Source organism: Dermacentor albipictus, chromosome 3 (assembly GCF_038994185.2).
Source record: "Dermacentor albipictus isolate Rhodes 1998 colony chromosome 3, USDA_Dalb.pri_finalv2, whole genome shotgun sequence".
NCBI classification, from domain to species: Eukaryota; Metazoa; Arthropoda; class Arachnida; order Ixodida; family Ixodidae; genus Dermacentor; species Dermacentor albipictus.
The window spans coordinates 25950372-25968976 of NC_091823.1; the positions used below are offsets into that span (position 1 = coordinate 25950372).

General features: G+C 47.0%; 1 protein-coding gene across 1 annotated transcript in view; it reads left to right on the forward strand.

Annotated features, from left to right (window-relative positions):
• LOC139057303 (cell adhesion molecule Dscam1-like) overlaps window positions 1–18605 on the forward strand; it is a 177520-nt gene that overhangs the window by 47185 nt on the left and 111730 nt on the right. The window contains exon 3 of the mRNA XM_070535253.1: window positions 17013–17375. Coding sequence (XP_070391354.1) covers window positions 17013–17375 — 363 coding nt within the window. The remainder of the gene's footprint in view (window positions 1–17012; window positions 17376–18605) is intronic.

Below are 18605 nucleotides of genomic sequence, written 5' to 3' on the forward strand. Positions count from 1 at the left end.
GTTAAGTCTGACTTAGCGAGTTTAGAACGCACTTCCTGTTCCTAAACTGCTCAAATGCAAGACAATAGTTTGAAATTTGTTGCGTAACGCTGTCGTAATAGTACTAAAGTCCATATGCGAATATTTTTTTTCAAGAAGGAAGTGTGACGTTCGCATTATCTAATAATATTCGGCTTAGGAAGAAGACGACGAGTCTGCTGCTAGCCTGTCTGAGTAGCTCTGCCTACATTTATCGTTATTTTCGTTATTTTCTGCTAGTGTTACTGGCCAGAACGGTTCAAGACGTCGGTCGACTCGAAAAGGTACCTTCCGTATCGGAGACCGACGGGTGCTGCGCCACCCGCCGCCTCACAAGGTGCTAGAAGGAACCAAGCTGGCACCGACGAGCACCCCGCCATGACCTCCCAAGGGCTGACACCGGGTCAGAAACGCCAGCTGGTTTGTACAAGCCAGCCTGACAGCAAACGACAAGACACTGGTGAATCTGACGACGAGTCAACTATCATCGAGGGCGACAACGTGGCAAACACTTCAGACCTGGACATGGCCGAGGGTGGTTTCCGAATTGTGCGCCATCGTAAAGACAGGGCGGAGGGCATTCCAGTGTTAATCACTGCAACATCCGAAAGAGCTGATCTAAGGCAAGTAAACCCTATTGCCCTGTATTCTGAGCTTGAAACGATCCTCGGTGGAGCACCAGTGAAGAGCCACTTCACAGCACAGGGAGCATTGCTATTAGACGTAGAGACAGAAGGACAAGCCAGCGTCCTTCTAGAGACCAAGAATATCGGCGGCATAGCCATATCTGCCCGTGTCCCGCACAGTTATATGAAAAACACGTGCATTGTTAGAGGAGTCCCTAAATGGTACTCGGATGAAGAGCTGCTCACCTACCTGAGACCTCAGGGAGTATTCCATGCAAGAAGAATCACCCGTCGGGTCCAAACCTCGTCATCTGAATGGGAGTCAAGGCGCACTAACTCGGTGATTCTCACATTTGCTCCAAATTCTGAACGCCCGGAGAAGATCAACCTTGGTTTTACCAGACACGAGCTTATCGACTACGTGGAGACACCACCACGCTGTTTTAAGTGCCAGCGCTTCGGACATATCGCTAAGTACTGTCGTGGAGAACAGAGGTGCAAGCGCTGTGGGGGACCTCATGACTTTAAGACTTGTGCAACTAAAGACAACTTTGTGTGTGCAAATTGCGGCGGTGACCATCCTGCTAGCTACGGTCGATGTCCTGCGCGGACAGCTGCTCAGCGGAGAAATAAGTTATTTGTTCTGGGTCCAAAGAGTGCAAGCGCACCATCGACCACGAAGAAGACGTCCAGAGCGCCACAACTAACTGGTTTGGAAACAGAGTACGCATCTCATTTCCCGCGCCTCACACCGATAAACGAAGTTATTGAGCCAACGCAAACGGTCACAGCGGCTGAGAAACCTGTTCGAAAAGAGTCCGAAAAACGCACCTATGCGGCCGCAGTAAACCGACCTCAAGTACCACTTGGCAACAGTCAGCAGGAGAACTGCCAGCATGTGATACGCGCCTTGTTCACGGCACTACGTTCCCACGTCGCGAAGATGCCTGCTAGTTCAACGAAGGATATGTTGGAAGCAGTGCTGGCTCTTGAGTCAGTAATACTCTGCTCTACTTCCGCGTACCCTCAGTAACATAATGGCAGCTTCTCGCCCACTTGGTCCATTCCGTCGTCCAAAAGTGCCCTTAATAATGCAATGGAACTGCGCCGGCATCCTACAGCGTCTTTCTGAACTCAGCCTTTTCCTTCGAGACATACCTATACCAATTCTAGCCCTCTCGGAGGCCGGTCTCCCAAATGGAAGGACGATCCCAGGGTACATCAGACATGGAAATCCGAGTATACCATCATTTGCAAACGGAAGTGCGATGATATACATCAGGCGAGAAATACCTCACGTCACCTTACCAGTGCAAGACCTTTGTTCTACCTTATTGGAAGTCGCCGCTGTGCAAGTGTGCCTAGGAAAACGAAAACTCAGTGTGGTGTCGGTGTATATAAGCCCGCGCAGGAAGGTCTCCATGGAGGCGTTCATAAAGGACCTTTGCATTCGTTGCCCCTCTCCTATAATAATATGTGGCGACTTTAACGCACATCATTCGCTTTGGGGAGATAAGACTGCAGATTACCGAGGCAAGGAACTTGTCGCAGCCATGGATGCTGCTGACTTATGTATCGCGAACGATGGCAAACCAACTTTCTTCAGACCACCAGATTCATGGAGTGCCATAGACCTCGTGATCCATTCTACAGACCTTGTCGTATCGTCAACAACGGCCCCAGACAGGATGGGCAGTGACCACTTTCCGATCTTCACCACCATCACCGGATTTCACACTGCTGGGAGGCAATTCTGTGCTGTGACCCGCTGGGACACATACAGAGAAGCGTTGGATGAATCCCCTGGTGAGCTGTTCGCAGATATGCTGCGGAGCAAAAGAGTGGCTACCTCAATGTTGAAACTGCCAGACCATTTCCCTACTCCTGATTTGAAACTAAAGAACCTCTGCGCAGCGCGTAGGAGAGCGGAACGAAAACTAATGAGAAAAACGGGAAATCCATCTCCGAAAACTGAATACAACAGGATAAACGCCGTCATCCGTCGTCACACAAAAAGATTAAGACGAGTTCAATGGGCTGCTTTCTGTGAGAGTTTATCAGCGTTTACTCCCATGACAAGAATATGGGGAGTAATGAATAGCCTATCTGGAAAGATTCGCCTACACAGGCCATTTGAAGCACTTGCTTTAAAGCAAGGAAAAGATTTGCAAACCCTTGCAGAAGATTTTGCAGACGTATACACATATGGCAGATCAGCAGGAGTATCGAACCCTCTGTTGTCTGAAGCATCACATACCATGGATACGCCGTTCACCTTTCGTGAGTTGGATTTGGCGCTTAGCAAATTAAGAAGACGCTGTGCTGTGGGTCCCGATTCGATCAGCAATCAGATGCTGACAAATCTGCCATATGAACGAAAACGAGCCCTTCTGGACATATTTAATCTCGTCTGGAGCACAGGAGAGATCCCAGAAGCGTGGAAGACAGCATGGGTGGTTCCAGTGCTCAAGTCCGGAAAGGATCCTGCAAACCTCACCTCATATCGGCCGGTATCGCTCACATCATGCGTATCAAAGTTGATGGAAAGACTAATATCTACGAGGTTAACTTGGTATCTTGAGCAAGGAAATAGACTGCCATCATGTATGACCGGATTTCGTCCACGGTTGAGTGCCCAGGACAGTGTCTTGGATCTACTAAGCCATATCGAGCACCATCGCGTAGACGGCCTTTCCACACTCGCCATATTTATGGACGTTGCCAAGGCATACGACTGTGTGCTTCACACAGGCATCATCAACGGACTCCGAGCCGTGGGCGTGTCTGGAAATGCTCTTCGATTCGTCCATGAATTTCTCAGTGACCGATGTGTCCAAGTTAAGCTCGGAAGTGTAATGAGTGACAAACGACGAATTTCCCTCGGCGTCCCACAAGGAAGTGTCCTGTCTCCCTTGCTTTTTAACGTTGCCATGGCCAGCCTCCCAGATGCCCTGAAAGTAGGTCGGACGGCAGTTAAAATGTCCATCTACGCAGATGACATCTGCATTTGGATCTCGGGGTACCAACACAAACGTTTGGCCCGGATAGCCCAGGCCGCAATCTCCACTATCGATCGCCACTTATCGACGCTTGGCCTGTCTTTATCAGCAGAAAAATCTGCCTTCATGCTTTTCCCGGGAGTGAGACGCAAGTCAACACGTCTGACGCTGAATATCAGAGGGCATTCAATTCTTTGTGCAACTCATGTTCGATTCCTGGGCGTCACCATCGACAACAAGCTACTTTGGCGTGGTGCGGTCGAAAGTGTTGTGGCTGCATCAGTGCAAAGAATCAACGCACTTCGTCGATTGGCAGGTGTACGTTGGGGAAACAATCCTATATCCATGCTTAAACTGAACGCTGCACTGATAACAAGCCGCATTCTCTATCAGCTCCCTCTGATATCACCGTCAGCGACTCAATTCGAGCGCTTGGAGGCAGTGCACAGAAAGGGACTTCGCTTGGCGATGGGAGTTCCAACGGCGGCTTCAAACAAGAAAGTCACTAATGAGGCAGAGTCTCTCCCACTCCGCCTCTTGGCATCTCAGGCCTTGCTGACGCAGCTATTAAGGCTGGGCGAGTCACGCGCTGGCACGGCGCTTCTCCGACGGCTAAGAGCAAGAACTCGCTCACATTTTCATGCGGCGCTGAACACCTTCCGATTTTTAGGACTGCAATGGCCTAAACAAAGCCGCCTTGACCCGCCATGGTCTTTTCCGGACGTTACCTGCAGCCTTAATGTACCCCACCTACCGACGAAACGCACCATTTCAACTGCCGAAGCCAAGTTTCTTGTGCTGAACCACTTGAGCACTGTGTTTCAAAGCCACCTACAAGTATACACAGACGGTTCGGTGTGCGCACAAACAGATAGCTGTGCAGCGGCATTCTACATACCATCCCTTGATGTGTCATGGTCTGGCCGACTGGATCGCGTGGTTTCCTCTACAACAGTAGAAAGCGCCGCAATCACCGCGGCTTTGCGGAAACTACGGGCCTTCTCTGCACGTGATGTCGTGGTGCTGACGGATTCCAAGTCAGCATTACAGAGATTACATCGGGGCCTACCTCTAGAGAAATTTACAAGGCAGTCTCTGGCACTGATTGACGACCTAACGAGCAAAGGATTTAGCATAAGGTTTCAGTGGATTCCATCACACGTAGGAATTGATGGAAACGAGGAAGCTGACGCCCTTGCACGCCTAGCGCTTACATGTGTCCCAAAAGTGAAAGCTCCAAAACCTTTTCAAAACTCTAAGGGAGCAATCCGCCTTCACTTTAGAGCGATGCACAAGAATCCACACGAACCCTGTGTGACTCATGGATTTACACGCGAACAAGCGACGCTTTTATACCGCATCAGGACCGACTCCGCGTACACCCCAGCTTGGTTATTCAAGACTGGGCTTCGCGCTTCCCCACTCTGTGCTTTCTGTGGTGACATTGGCGACATCGAACATTTCATTTGGCTATGCCCGCAGTTCGACACAGAAAGAAAAGCGATGGTCGACAAGCTACAAAAAAGCGGTCTCACGCACAGGACCTTTGAGGACGTTGTTTTCCCCGGAGGGCCCGCGGCGTGCAGGAAGAGAGCGCAACGACTGCTGATAGCCTTCCTGCGAGACACGGGGCTCATCGACAGCTGGTGACACACCCCTGATCTCAACTCGAAGGAGGATCAGGCGGAACAATTGCCGGCTATGTATGCCAGGCTAACCCCGCCTGCTTCAACATCACCACCACCACCACCACCACCATCTAATAATATTCGACTTTCTTTCCGCCATGTGAAAGAACATAGTGTTTATAAAGAAATTAAAATACGGGGTTTTACGTGCCAAAACCATGATCTGATTATGAGGCACGTCGTAGTAGAGGACTCCAGATTATTTTGACCACATGGGGTTCTTTAAGCTGCCCCCAATGTACGGGGCACGGGCCTTTTTGCATTTCGCCCCCATCGACGATAGTGTTTTTAGTGAATGGCGTAATAATAATGATCATAAGAGTCTAAACTGATTGAGTGCTGTCCGGTTGGTGTCCTTTTAAAACCTTAAGAGCTATAAGAAGCAAAGCATTGTTGAAGCATAATAGAAAACGGCGCGGGGGAGAGAGAGAGAGAGAGAGAGAGAGAGATAGAGAGAGAGAGGGGGGGGGGGACTCTGAATGTTCAGCAACGTCGGGTGCCCAGGATGGCACGAGCTATTGCTGTCATAGTTTCGTTTTTGTTCAAAACTGGCAATTTTTATTTCCTGCCGAATGACCCATGGAGGAAACAAATCGAGGCAAGGCACAATCGTCCACAGAAAAAGAAATTGAGGGCTGCTTCGAAGAAGCCTGAAGCAGCGCTTGTGCCTCCAGAGTAATTCCAGAGATACGGCAAATGCGGAAGACGAGATGTAGATGAAATATTGACAGTGTGGAACTTCCTTAGATATAGCGCGCCCACGTGTGCGACATTGCAAGCTCTGAATCTTTCATAGTAATGCTCCACTGTTCTGGCGTAGAAAAGAGCGACGTGTTCGTAGCTACGTGCGGCCGAAGAGACGAGAAAAAGTTTATGCTCTCTCGGAAGTGCTTACTGGATGCTCCTATAGGAAGGGTTCTCAGAAACTGGCGCTGTGGATGCGAGACAAAGTGCTTTTGGTCGCGGGGAAATGTGACTTATCCGAACAAATTTCTTTTCATATAAAAGAGCTTGACGTATATAAAAGCGCTTCCACTGTGCTCGCATCAACAAGACCCCACGCAGTTGTCTAAAACAACAGTTAATAAAACAAACAATCAAGCAATAATCGACGAGTAACTAACTAACTAACTAACTAACTAACTAACTAACTAACTAACTAACTAACTAACTAACTAACTAACTAACTAACTAACTAACTAACTAACTAACTAACTAACTAACTAATTAACTAACTAACTAACTAACTAACTGACTAACTGACTAACTAACTAACTAACTAACTAACTAACTAACTAACCAACCAACCAACGAAATAACTAACTAACTAACTAACTAACTAACTAACTAACTAACTAACTAACTAACTAACTAACTAACCAACTAACTAACCAACTAACTAACTAACTGCTCCAAAAAGGAGATATAAATGAAAATTTGGGACCATCTATGCCTGCTCCGCTGAAAATTACATCAGTGTGGTCAAACGTTGTGGTGCTACATCAGTGTACACGCACAGCGATAGACCTAAGTGATGACCTCACCGCAGTGTCATTACCATGAGGGTGCAGTTCTCGTTTTCTTCCGCGGGTTGACAGATTATTATAAACAGCATGACCTGAGTGAACCTTCGCGAACGCACGAGTGGAATCTGAAAGCAAGATAAACGTATTGCACATTTCATTATTTCATTTCTTTTTCACGCACTTCCACTCCATAATCACCTTGTGTCGAGAGAAAACAGCGTATTAGACTTGGCAGGTACATTATTTCTGCATGCGTCTGCTATGTGCATCCTCTGCTACGGGCAGTGTCTGCACATGTGTCCGACGTACAGCTTCACCAGCATTGGCTATTGTGCGTTGTTGGTTTTTCTGAAGGAGAGCTAGACCATCGCGCTTCAGCTGCCTTGGGCAGTTTCCGCAAACGCTTTCTTAGGTCCTCATATTTCTGTTTTCTATTTCTTCATTTTTTCTATTGGCCCCATATTCTGACGTGAAAAGATTACTGGTGGTCGCACCTAACCTCGAAAATTCGCCTTAGGCACGCAGCCCGTTCCTAACTCACACGCGCACTGTTGGCTGACACTTGGCGAAAAGACGTGTTGTTGTTGCACACGAGAATTAGGTGGCCTCATGATTGCCCCAATATCATGAATAATGTGGTAGTAGCCACTACCTTGATGGGCATAGGGCCACTCAATCTAATTGTCTTTTATTCGTTCAGCATTTTCCTTAGTACGAGCCTTCCGTGTGAAAAAGAAACGTCTACATGCAGCCAGTGAAATGCCATCTTGCATTCTGGAGGGATACGGTATCTGTGCTTTTTATCGTTCTTTCCCCTCTCCCACTCTTTTCATGTGTGTGCACTCTTTCTCTTCCCCCCCCCTTTTTTTTAAATATCTTTCTTTCATCCCTTACCTATTCCCCACTGCACGGTATAGCAAAATGGATATCTAGTTTCCGGTTAGCCTTTATCATCTATTTTATCTCTCTCTCTCTCCCTCTCTCTCTATCTCTATCTCATCATTCATTTATGCCAATGACTTGGCCAGTGTGACACACGGCCTTTCACTAAAAAAAATGACGTCTGTGGTACACAATGATGGGCAAAAGAAATGCGCAACCTGACGCAGCAGAGACGATGAATGTCTTGAAGTAAAAAGTTAATAAACTAACTACAAAATATAACAGTATTTTTACTGAGAGCAATTTGGCTGCTTATAAAGCGTTTCACTAGGCATTCTCGGCGCAGAGTTTGTCAAAATATTTACGCTATTGACGAAAAAAAGTTAAAAAGGCTAGTGTATCGCATGCGGAGAACACTTTTCTCATTCTTTGCTTAAATACTTTAGCCCTGCCATGACCATGTCTCTTTCGGTACTTGATTTTATATAGGACAGTGAAAATGCTGTGAACGCTCACGAAAAATACAAAAAGAAGCAAGGAAAGACTTCTACAGAGTTTTAACAAAGATGAATGAATATACATGAAGGACTTGTGCAACCACAGGGGCCAATTTCAGACGCCAGGATGTCACAGCAGTGCACATAGAAGGCATATATTTTCTTTTATCATTCCAGTCTCCTATTGTGCACTCTTAATTAATACATAGATAAGAACATACAAAAAAAGAAGTCACAACAAATGAAAATCAGAAAGAGCGCTAACAGAGAAGAATTACCGCGTTCAGAAGTAACATCACTTGATGGGGCATGGTTCACACAGTCCCAGCTGTAGGTGAAAGAGAAAAGCTAGAAGGCAATACTCTGCAAGCGCCATGCCTCAGAATGCGCGCTATAGAACACTGTAGCACAATGAAGCAAGCTGCGTAAATGACGTATTAATAAACACACATACCCACACAATCTGACATAGGTGACCGAGAGAACGGAAATGTGGAAAAAGCGCCGTTGCCAAAGAAAATAAAGTAAATGAAACAAACCCGGTAAAACACATAACGCCAAGCCAGGACGGAGCCAGAAGAGCGGAAACATGCTTTTGTGGACGACAGGAGGAGCGTTGAAAGAGCGCGAGGGAGTGGCTGTAGACCCGGCTTAGAACACTAGAAAAGTGCTGGCGAAAGATGCCCGAATTATAAGGTATATGGCCGTAGGGGAGGGAAAAAAAGAAAAGAAAAAAAACACGCAAGGAGGACAACAAGGGCGCGGTGGCGCACGTCTCCTTTGTGCACAAGTAAAGAATCGAAGGCGCTGGAAGCGGCAAAGGTGCACCACGTTCTGAGGCGGTGACAAGCAAGCGGCAAAAGCCAGACGCGCAGGAACCCAACGGGCCAACAAACGACCTGCGTGCTCTGCGGACAAACCGAGAATGGCCTTCATCCGACCATGTTCCCTCTCCGACTACACTCCTTGTAGCCTTAGGCTGAAAAGAAGAGACAGAGAGAGAAAAGAATAGAGAAAAACAGCGTGTCATTGTTTCTCCGTTGAGCATCAATTGAAGAGTAAGGTTGCCACAAACAAAAGGCGCTCCTCTATCGGTGAGTAAAATTAGACAAGGGGCCTGAAAAGGCTATATGCCTATACATCAAAAGTAAGCGTCGCTGGATGAGAGGAGAGAAGAAAAAAATACAGCCAGAGGGAAAGGAAGTTGGCTGGATGAGACGCAAAATGAACAGAGTGAAAGAGACAGAGAATAAAGAGAGACACCCGGAGGGGAAGAAAAGAAAGGAGGTAAAAAGTGCGGAAATGAAATATCGCCAAAAGCGCCTTGGGCCTCGGGGCGTCGAAGGAACGGAATCCCTCCGTGTTGACTTCGGAAAAGAGAACAAATTCCAAGCACGGCCGCACGAACGGGGACGGACGAACGGACGTACAGACGCTGGCGAGGCAACAGTCAGGCGAAGGGTAAAGAGAGCCACGTCGCAGCTCGGAGGGTCCCAGTAGCGCCTCGCCGGTGGTGCACCGGCGGTCGAAACCCGCGAGCGCAGTAACCAACGGGGAAGGGAGGACACGCGGCGGATGAGAGATGTTGAACACATTTGGGAATGCCGCTCTCGGCTGTGCCATCGGGACCCACCCCCATTTGTCTTCCGGTGAAGAAACGAACAGACGCCTAGTACCTTCACGTGCGAGGCTTCGCGGAGCCAAGCCATCAGTATACTGACCCACTACTACCACAACAGCAACAACAGCAACCCTCTCTGCACTCCGGATGGAGAGCACCCGATTTGGAGAAGTTTTCTCACTTGTAGTGCGCTGTCCAGGCATTCGCCCCCTCTCTGTGTCGGTGTCATGAGGAACTCGTTTTCTGTTCCAAAGCTTGTTTGCTTCAGCTTCGTCGCCTTGGCTTGGTATGCGAAGTTTTTGTTACTGTTCTTCTGCAGTGAAACTTTAGCTCGGGAATTCTTCGCAGTACGCAGAGCTTCGTGTTCCTGCCGGTTACAGCGCCTGTGCCTACAGTCACGTTCAGCTGTATATAATCCATGGTTGAGAGGCCACTGGACGTAGTGGCTGCACGTATGCCTTGCCTTGTCTCAGCAGTCACAAGTCGTTCGTAGGACTTTATGCGTTTTTCACAGTTTTTTTTTCTTCTTTTCTCTGGCACGTCTGTTGAAAGAAATCTTGCTTATTGTCTTCCCTCCTACCTGTTATTAACTGCCTTAGGTGATGGACACACGCACTACGTTTACTCCGTGATTGGTGAAATGCCAGTGTCGTCATTGCTGTTCGTGAGGTTTGTGTCAGTGCACGGTAGCATCTCTTATAAATAAAGTATAATTATCATATAGCATGCAGATCTGATACCTCAGAGCTAAAGTATTCAGAGGGGTGTAGCTTTAACAGCGAGTTTATTTCGTTTTCAATTTGAGAACTTTATCACTGCTGCTCTTCTAGGCCTTCCTGTACACACCAGGGGTAAACGGCCGAAATTAAGAATTTGTGAAAGGACAGAGAAAAAAAAACAAGAAAAGACAGGCAAATTAACATTACTGGTGTCTGATTACCTATCCTACACGAAATAAATTGGGATTGAAAGCAAGAAGAAGGCTAGAGAGAAAGTGCACGTGCGCAGTTGTAGACACACGGTGTCTATAAACGCCTTGTCAGGCAGGTTTATTTAAGGAAAATTATTAGACCTCGCGTAGCTATATGGGTTGATGATGCATGAGGACAAGTGCATAGGACCTTTGCCTTTGTAAAGGGCTGACCATCAAGTTGGCTGAGAGTGCCCTGAAGAAGCTGACGTTGATCTTCGAAGCGGGTGCAGTGGCAGAGGATGTGCTCGTTTGTCTCCTCACAGTTGGAGTGATCGCATATGAGGGAGGGGAGTCATTTCAATGAAGAATGAGTACGAGTTTTTGAAGGCTATGCCCACTCGTAGGCGGCACAGCGGACGAAGGCTGACAGTAGTCGCAATTGCAATTATGAATGAAGGAGACACGAACGACGGTTGAAATACCCCGGAGTCTTCCAAAAATACAGCGTGATGTCGCGAGCAATTTGGCGTAGTTGCTTAGGCGTTTCTGTTAGTGATATGTGTGTAGACTGCACGTTATCTAGGGCGAATCGGGTAGCTCCATCGGCAAGTCGGTCCTTTACCGACAATGCGGAGGCCTAGATGTAAGCGACAATTCTGAAGTAGCTCACTTTATCGCTTTTACACGAAGCACACGCCGACCGCGTGTTCATATTTACATGGACAGGCCACTGCTGCACACTCCACGACCACTGTCGTCGTTTCGGCCCGGTTGGTCTCTTCCAAATAGGGAAAGTAGCATCTGACCACCGTCCACAGGACCAGAACTTGCCGCATTTCGTGTCGTGGTTGAGTGTGTTGAGCATGAATCGCCGTCTGAATGGGCAATGTTCTGTGATTTGTGTAGTTTTCGTTGCACGAGTAATTCGTGGCGCTGAAGTACAGCGGAAACCACATTGAAAATGAGATGATAATTACTCTCGCGAATGATCAGTTAACATTCTGCGTGAAACGTGCCCGGTGATTCATTTGTGCAAAGCTTGCAGCCTTTGTCTGCATTCAGCATAATCTCGTCACGTCAAAGGCCTTTCAGTACCTGACCCGAATCAATTGCAAAATAAATAAATAAATAAATAAATAAATAAATAAATAAATAAATAAATAAATAAATAAATAAATAAATAAATAAATAAAGAATCGGAAGCTTGATAATTACAACTGGACATGGTGCCCAGTGAAGGCTACAGCTGCGCTCGTTACCACGTAATCGTTATTTTGCAAGAAAAATTATTTCTCATCTACGGCGCGCTAGCGTCTACGGTCTCCGTTAATATGCACCAGATTTGGTAGAAGAAAAAAGAAACCTGCAATTAGGTCTTCAAAACCAATCAACCACATTCCTTCACAGCAACCATGCAGTAATTTGAACATGTTTGCTTTTGTTTAAACAACTAGTGATAAACAAATGTGCGACGGAATATTAGAGCCTCCGGCATCTCTTGCAGATTGGATAAACCTTATCACCCATGCTACCAGTTGATGAGAAGAAACGACAAATAGGTTAAAGAAAGAAAAGGAAACAACGCCAAAAAAGGAAAAAAAATGATGTAGAAGCTCTCAGTAATTGGAATCCCGAACTTCAAACTTGCAACCAGCGCCATATACAAGTGTGGGAAAAACTTAACATTCACAGATGTGTCGAAGGAATTCGTTAAGAGTAGCGAGCCCATTATATTTCCGTGCCGTATAGCAGTGTAAATCAATATTTCTTTACGCTTATATCCGTAAAGCAGTTCTGCGTGAGCACATCATGTTCTTGTTTCATTGCCTCTGTTCCTATTTGGCAGTGTTAACCCCCACTGTTAACCTCGTCTCTCTTTTTCTTTCGTTCTTTTTTGTAGATCTTCACCAAAGAAGGAAAACTTTCTATTAAAATCGCGTTTAATTTGATCGAAATTGGCACTCCGTTCATACGTGCGCAGTTAATTAGCACTGAGCGAGTAGCGACAACGAGGGTATTAGTTATGTCGGCACTTGGTACTTTTGCTGATAAAAAATATTAGAGCAATCCTGCAGAGCTCCAAAACTCCTCCTTGAAAATAAAATTTATTTCACTAAACACTGCTTCTTCATTTTTTTTGTCTCTCAAACAGAAGTTGTCGGCACTAGAAACGGCTAAGCGCCGACTCCTAGCAACAGGAACAAAGGCTTTTCGCATTGGAGTGGTCGACAAAGCTATGTGTGAATATTCTGGACACGCAGAGGCCCCCTGAACACGTTTTGTGTGACTGTTGTCGCCACAGCCTGCGCCGACGATCGCAGGCTACTACGCTAGCTCGCTTTGATCACGGGTCGTTGTTTTGGAATGCTGACCTGAATCCATTACAGCGGAGGGTGACGAGGGCACCGGTAAGGTTTTTAGGGAGACCAACCTGCACACGCCACTTTAGCGTGGATTGGTGTCCATGGTGCTGCTACTTGTGATCCTGTGCTGTGATGGTGTGCGGTGGTTGCACTGGCTGCGAACACGTAACTTTATAACCCTGATATATCCCCGAGTATGTTACGTGACAGCTGAAGATGTAAACTTCAAAAGTGCTGAAATCAATGTGCGCAATGTGCGGTGTGCTCAAGTTGCACACAATTTAGATATGCTATAGAAGACAACTTTCCACTGTTCGTCCACTGTTGATCAAAAGCTATGAGAGAACGGTGTATATATACATAAAGTCAACTAATTAGGCCTGCTTGATCTGTGCTTGTATCTACGGTAGGTGTGGCTCGACAATTGCATAGTTTGCCCAATACATGATTTACGAGCTCTGGTGGCATTTTTTCTTAGGACTACAGAAATTACCCGCAAATAGATTACTCCAGGTTACGTCAATAAGGATGCCTTAAAAGGTTACCGATATTTTCCACATGGGCGCTAATTTACCTCCATCACACCCGCCCAAAAAAAGAAAGAAAGAAAGAAGGAAAGAAAGAAAGAAGGAAAGAAAGAAAGAACGAAAGAAAGAAAGAAAGAAAGAAAGAAAGAAAGAAAGAAAGAAAGAAAGAAAGAAAGAAAGAAAGAAAGAAAGAAAGAGAGAAAGAAAGAAAAAACAGCTTGTAGAGCCACATTTTGTCCCTGTACCAGATGTGTGGCGTATTTTATTAGCATCATTATGTACAGCATATTTCTGTATTCCTGTTAATGCGAAACTTGATGTTACTGGACTGTACATAGCTATAAGTGATATACCGCCATATGACCATAGGGTGCTAATAAGAGTCAGTTATACTGCACATAGCTACTGCTACCTTTTTCCCTCAATATGGGCGGCGATATAGTTATCAGCATCTCCTGGGGTGTGAAGGCCAGTTCTCCCACTGATTCATTACCCGCGTAATTAACTCGAGATGCGTTCAGCTGTCAGTATATATTGCAACGGTCACGCGCATCGCTGTTGCTTCGTTAGTTCAACCTTTTTGCTTAGACTGATCCAAGGACCAAGGAATCCAAGGAAATGGATTCGGCTCGTAGTCAGATGGTCTGTATGTTCATGGAACGAGTTGGGGCCGGAAAGAACGCCAGTTGTGTTTAACTTTTCCTTTTGCTCCATTATTTCCTCGAGAGACGGCTCGCCATGACGCTGGCAGATCCTCGGAACCATATTACACGTGATACAGATTAGATAAGGTGGAAAATAAAATCATTCGAAACAGCGTCCTTCAACAAACCCTGCAATAACCGTTAAACCCTTAAGCAATATGAATGTTGCCCGTTACCTCCCTTTTCGTGCAATATTGGCAACCCGAAGCAAGAGTCGCAAGGAATTGAGAAATTAAGCGATCTGCTAAGGGGTAGAGCTGAGGCAACAGCCAAGCAGGGAGAGAAAGCGAAAATTAACAAATTTAACCGTTGTTCATGCAAATATTTATGGATCAGCATCTTTTTATTTAAAAAGGAAGTAAAGAAAACGCCGCCGGAAGCGTAGAATAATTCCGTGTGTTTTGAATGACGCTTCTACAGTTATCAGTCAAGCCGCCTGCTATAGCCACTTCTCTGCTGTGCTTACGTGCATGGGTGTTTTTCTAACCTTCTGCGGTGAGCGCAGTACGTCTACAACCGCAACCTCCTGCACTCTACGCGGTTATACGGGACAGGCGGCTACGCACCGTTACGAACTTCCTAAATAAGTCGGCTTTGGCACTTAACTTGGTGAAGCAGTAAACGAGGGATTCAAAAGAACTGTGATTGTTTCGCAAATAAACATTTCTCTATAATTCTTCCAGAGCTAAATAAAAAAAAACGCTACCAGAGATGTTTATTTTACACTTTCGCTTGTTTGCTTGTTCTTGGCAGTTCATTTTATGCAGTTCATTTTATGTGGTTCCTTGTTTGTAAAGAAAATGCGAGATTATCTCACAGGCGTACTTGTGAGATACACCTTATTTAACTTGTCTTCTGAGAGTTTACACGTATTTATGGCAAACTCTGGGCATTACTCACAATTATACTAGCAAAGGTACCCCCCCCCCCCCCCTCCTCTATTGCATAGAAAAGTTACCTTGAGTTGCCCCCCGCCCCCGCAAAATTATCCTGGGTATGTGCCTGGTAGGTTAGCAGGTTGACGCTGCATACCAAATTTTCATCGCGAGTCTCGTTATTCAGAAGGCACTCCGTAGATGGTTTTCCCTGTTCATGACGGCGTCGGTGTATACTAGATTGTAGCGGCGTGACTGTCTCCTCTAGTGCCGATTTTATGGAGCCTATACCGCAATATAGAACACCCTACAACAAATAAGCACCAATTCTCTGCATAGTTGAGGGCCAATAATGTTACCAAGCCACTTCCATACATTTCGGCAATACATACGGCTTTGCATCGCGGATACAACCCAGAATTTCTCACGGGAAAACTAACGAGCTGAGTTTCGAAAGGGTTGAAATTTATGTGCATAATGTATAAGGGGTACCATGAGGATGAAAGTAACCACCAAGATACGCAAATATAAAGAAGTATACATTAGGAATCTATCTGACAGTTACCGGTCAACCATCAGCCACGTGTGCAAGAAGGCTGTGCCGCTGGTCGGTTGTCGTCAAGGCCGGAAGGAAGTTGAAGGCTGCTCCATTAAAGCAGATCGTTCTGCGAAGCTTATGCGAGCCACGCGGCCATCGACGTAAAAGATTTCCTTCCAGTGAGCGAGCCGCCGGAAGTCGATCGAGGCGCGCGTATTCGTGTAGAGCATCGATTTCCGCTCCTTTTGCGTCAGCGTGATCTCCGACCATGAGACTCAAAGAGAGACGCGCAGCTCGGGACTCGGAAAGAAAACTCTTGCGTTGCTCCTCAAAGAAAGATGAAAACGGAGAGCGATGTATATGGATCATGCGCGGCCGCAGTGTAGTCATGTGCCGTTACTCAAAGCCGTCGCATTATTACATTTCTGAAGCCGAGGAACGAGCAACGGGATTTTTGGTCTCCGCAATAGTATAGACAATGGAATTCCACTTGACGCATTTCCATAAGTATGCTGCGAATTGACTATGGGTTGCCCAGAAGCAATAATATCGCTGCGCAGGATCTTATTACGCTGACTTTCACGAAATATGTATTGCCAAATATTTTCGTTAGGCAAATGTTCGAGGCTCGGCGGTGAAAACTAGATCTTGCCTGTCTACACGCTTCAGATGCTACACCAGGTGAGGGAATGGAGCATTTAATTTATACTTAATGCAAGTGGCGCAAGTTTAATGCGGACATAATGAAACGCTGAAACAGCGCTAGAATGTGATTGATGGAAGGGGGGGGGGGAAGGGGTTAATTAGATAAAGCACAGCGCAGTAACTGTCTCTCAGGAGAGGACACCTTAACGGCGCACTGCCGCGTTGCGACATATAAGTGAATGAGGGAGAGTGTGACGTTGTGTGGACAGTGAAGAACAAGAAAGTGGCAAACAATGGATGCTTATATCAGTTATTTTAAAAAAATAACTGGTAATCTATAGTGTACAGGGATAGTTGTGGAACATAGTAACAGGCACAGCTGTGGAGTTTATTCAATCAATCAATCAATCAATCAATCAATCAATCAATCAATCAATCAATCAATCAATCAATCAATCAATCAATCAATCGATCAATCAATCAATCAATCAAATAGTCCACATACATAAGATAAGCTTCCTCACATAACGTTTCATTGTCCTTTCTTCTTCAGTGGGCGAACAGGGCTTGCTCTTTCTCGTTTCTCGCAGCCGCCGTGTGCCTCTTGGTGAACCTTCCGGACGTCGCGAAAGGATCCTCCGGGCCCCGCTGGTTGAGCGAGCCTCCCACGTGGCTCCTGTTCTCGAACTGGACGGGCGCCACGGTGCGCTGCGCGGCCGACGGGGACCCGCGCCCTCACGCGTGGTGGGTGAGCGCGACCGACGGACTGAATGCCAGCGCCCTGCCGGCCGCTACTTCCCGACCGCAGCTGCTCACGGTCCACGAGGGCACGCTCACCTTCCTGCCCTTCCGCGAGCACCAGTTCCGCGCCGAGGTGCACCGCGGATCGTTTCGCTGCCGGGCGCGTAACGCCAGAGGCAGCGTGCTGAGCACCGCCGTGAACGTCAACGCCGGTAAGCACTGTCAGGATTGGGGGCTCAATCCCATCGCTCGTGGTCCTTTGCAAAGATTGGAGTGCGGCATGAATTCGAAGGTAGCTGGCCCATGCCGTCGTCCAACTTATTTACGCTGAGATCGTTGATGAAGTGAAGAGCTGTTTCTCATCGAGAACGAGGAAAAGGGTTTATTTACAGAAATTAAATCAGTCTAACATGACTGCTTGAGAAAAAGAGTATCAGTCCAACATGACTGCATGAGAGAAGTGACTCAGTCTAACATGACTGCTCAAGAGAAGTGTCCTCAGCATTCGCACAACCACAGTTTTCATACACTCGATCCGCCGGTCATACGACGCGGCGACTGTTCGTTTACTCATCACCAACTCGCCGCTGCTCTGCAGATCAGTTTACGTACACAAAGGCAACCGCGCTCTGATGCCCGACGACGGCGTTGGCGAGGTGCCGTTCCGGAAACTATCGGAGCCGATCGAGGGTCGCTCGTTGTTCCGTGCCACCCCGAAGCGTGAGACGCACCAAAATACGTCGTCCCCACGGCAGCTTGTCCATGCGTGTCAAATCAGCTCCGCGTTGGGGAACTCCGGAATCATTGGTCACACACGCCGAACTAGTTCCGTCACAATGTCGATGGGGCGGGTGGAAGGCGGCGGATTCCAGCGCAAAGGCCGCTTCTTTGAACGCCTCTCAGCTGCAGCGACGGAGAGGGAGAGGTGCGCGTCGTGTCGCCCTGTCGTAACTGTGTGGCAATCTTGTTTCGCAGCTCGCCATTCTTGACAGCGCCTCCATGGCCCGGAAAGTCTCGACTGTCTAGCGCTGACAACCGCTAGGCAGGAAGAGAACGGCTGCTGGTCAGGGGGGAGATTGATGTCATGGCTCGCAGCGACCACTTGTGCATTGATGTCACCGCCCCAAAACATCCAACAAGGACAGGCAATTGCAAAATGAACCCCACAACACGGCTCTGCGCCGAGATGACGTGCATTGGCTCTCACTTTAGACTCGCTAGGCTTCAAAAAAAAAACAACAACAACATAAGTGCAGAAACAAAAAAAAAATGCTACATTTCACTATGCCAATTTCTGAAGCAAATTCCTGCTGACAAATTCAGCAATTAATGGAGGGAATTCTGCTGAATGAGAGGGGATTTTCTTCGCCTAAAGAAAAGCTAACACTAGTAACCCCAAAATTTAGGCGGGACCCTCAAACGCAGAATTCAAATTAGCCTGC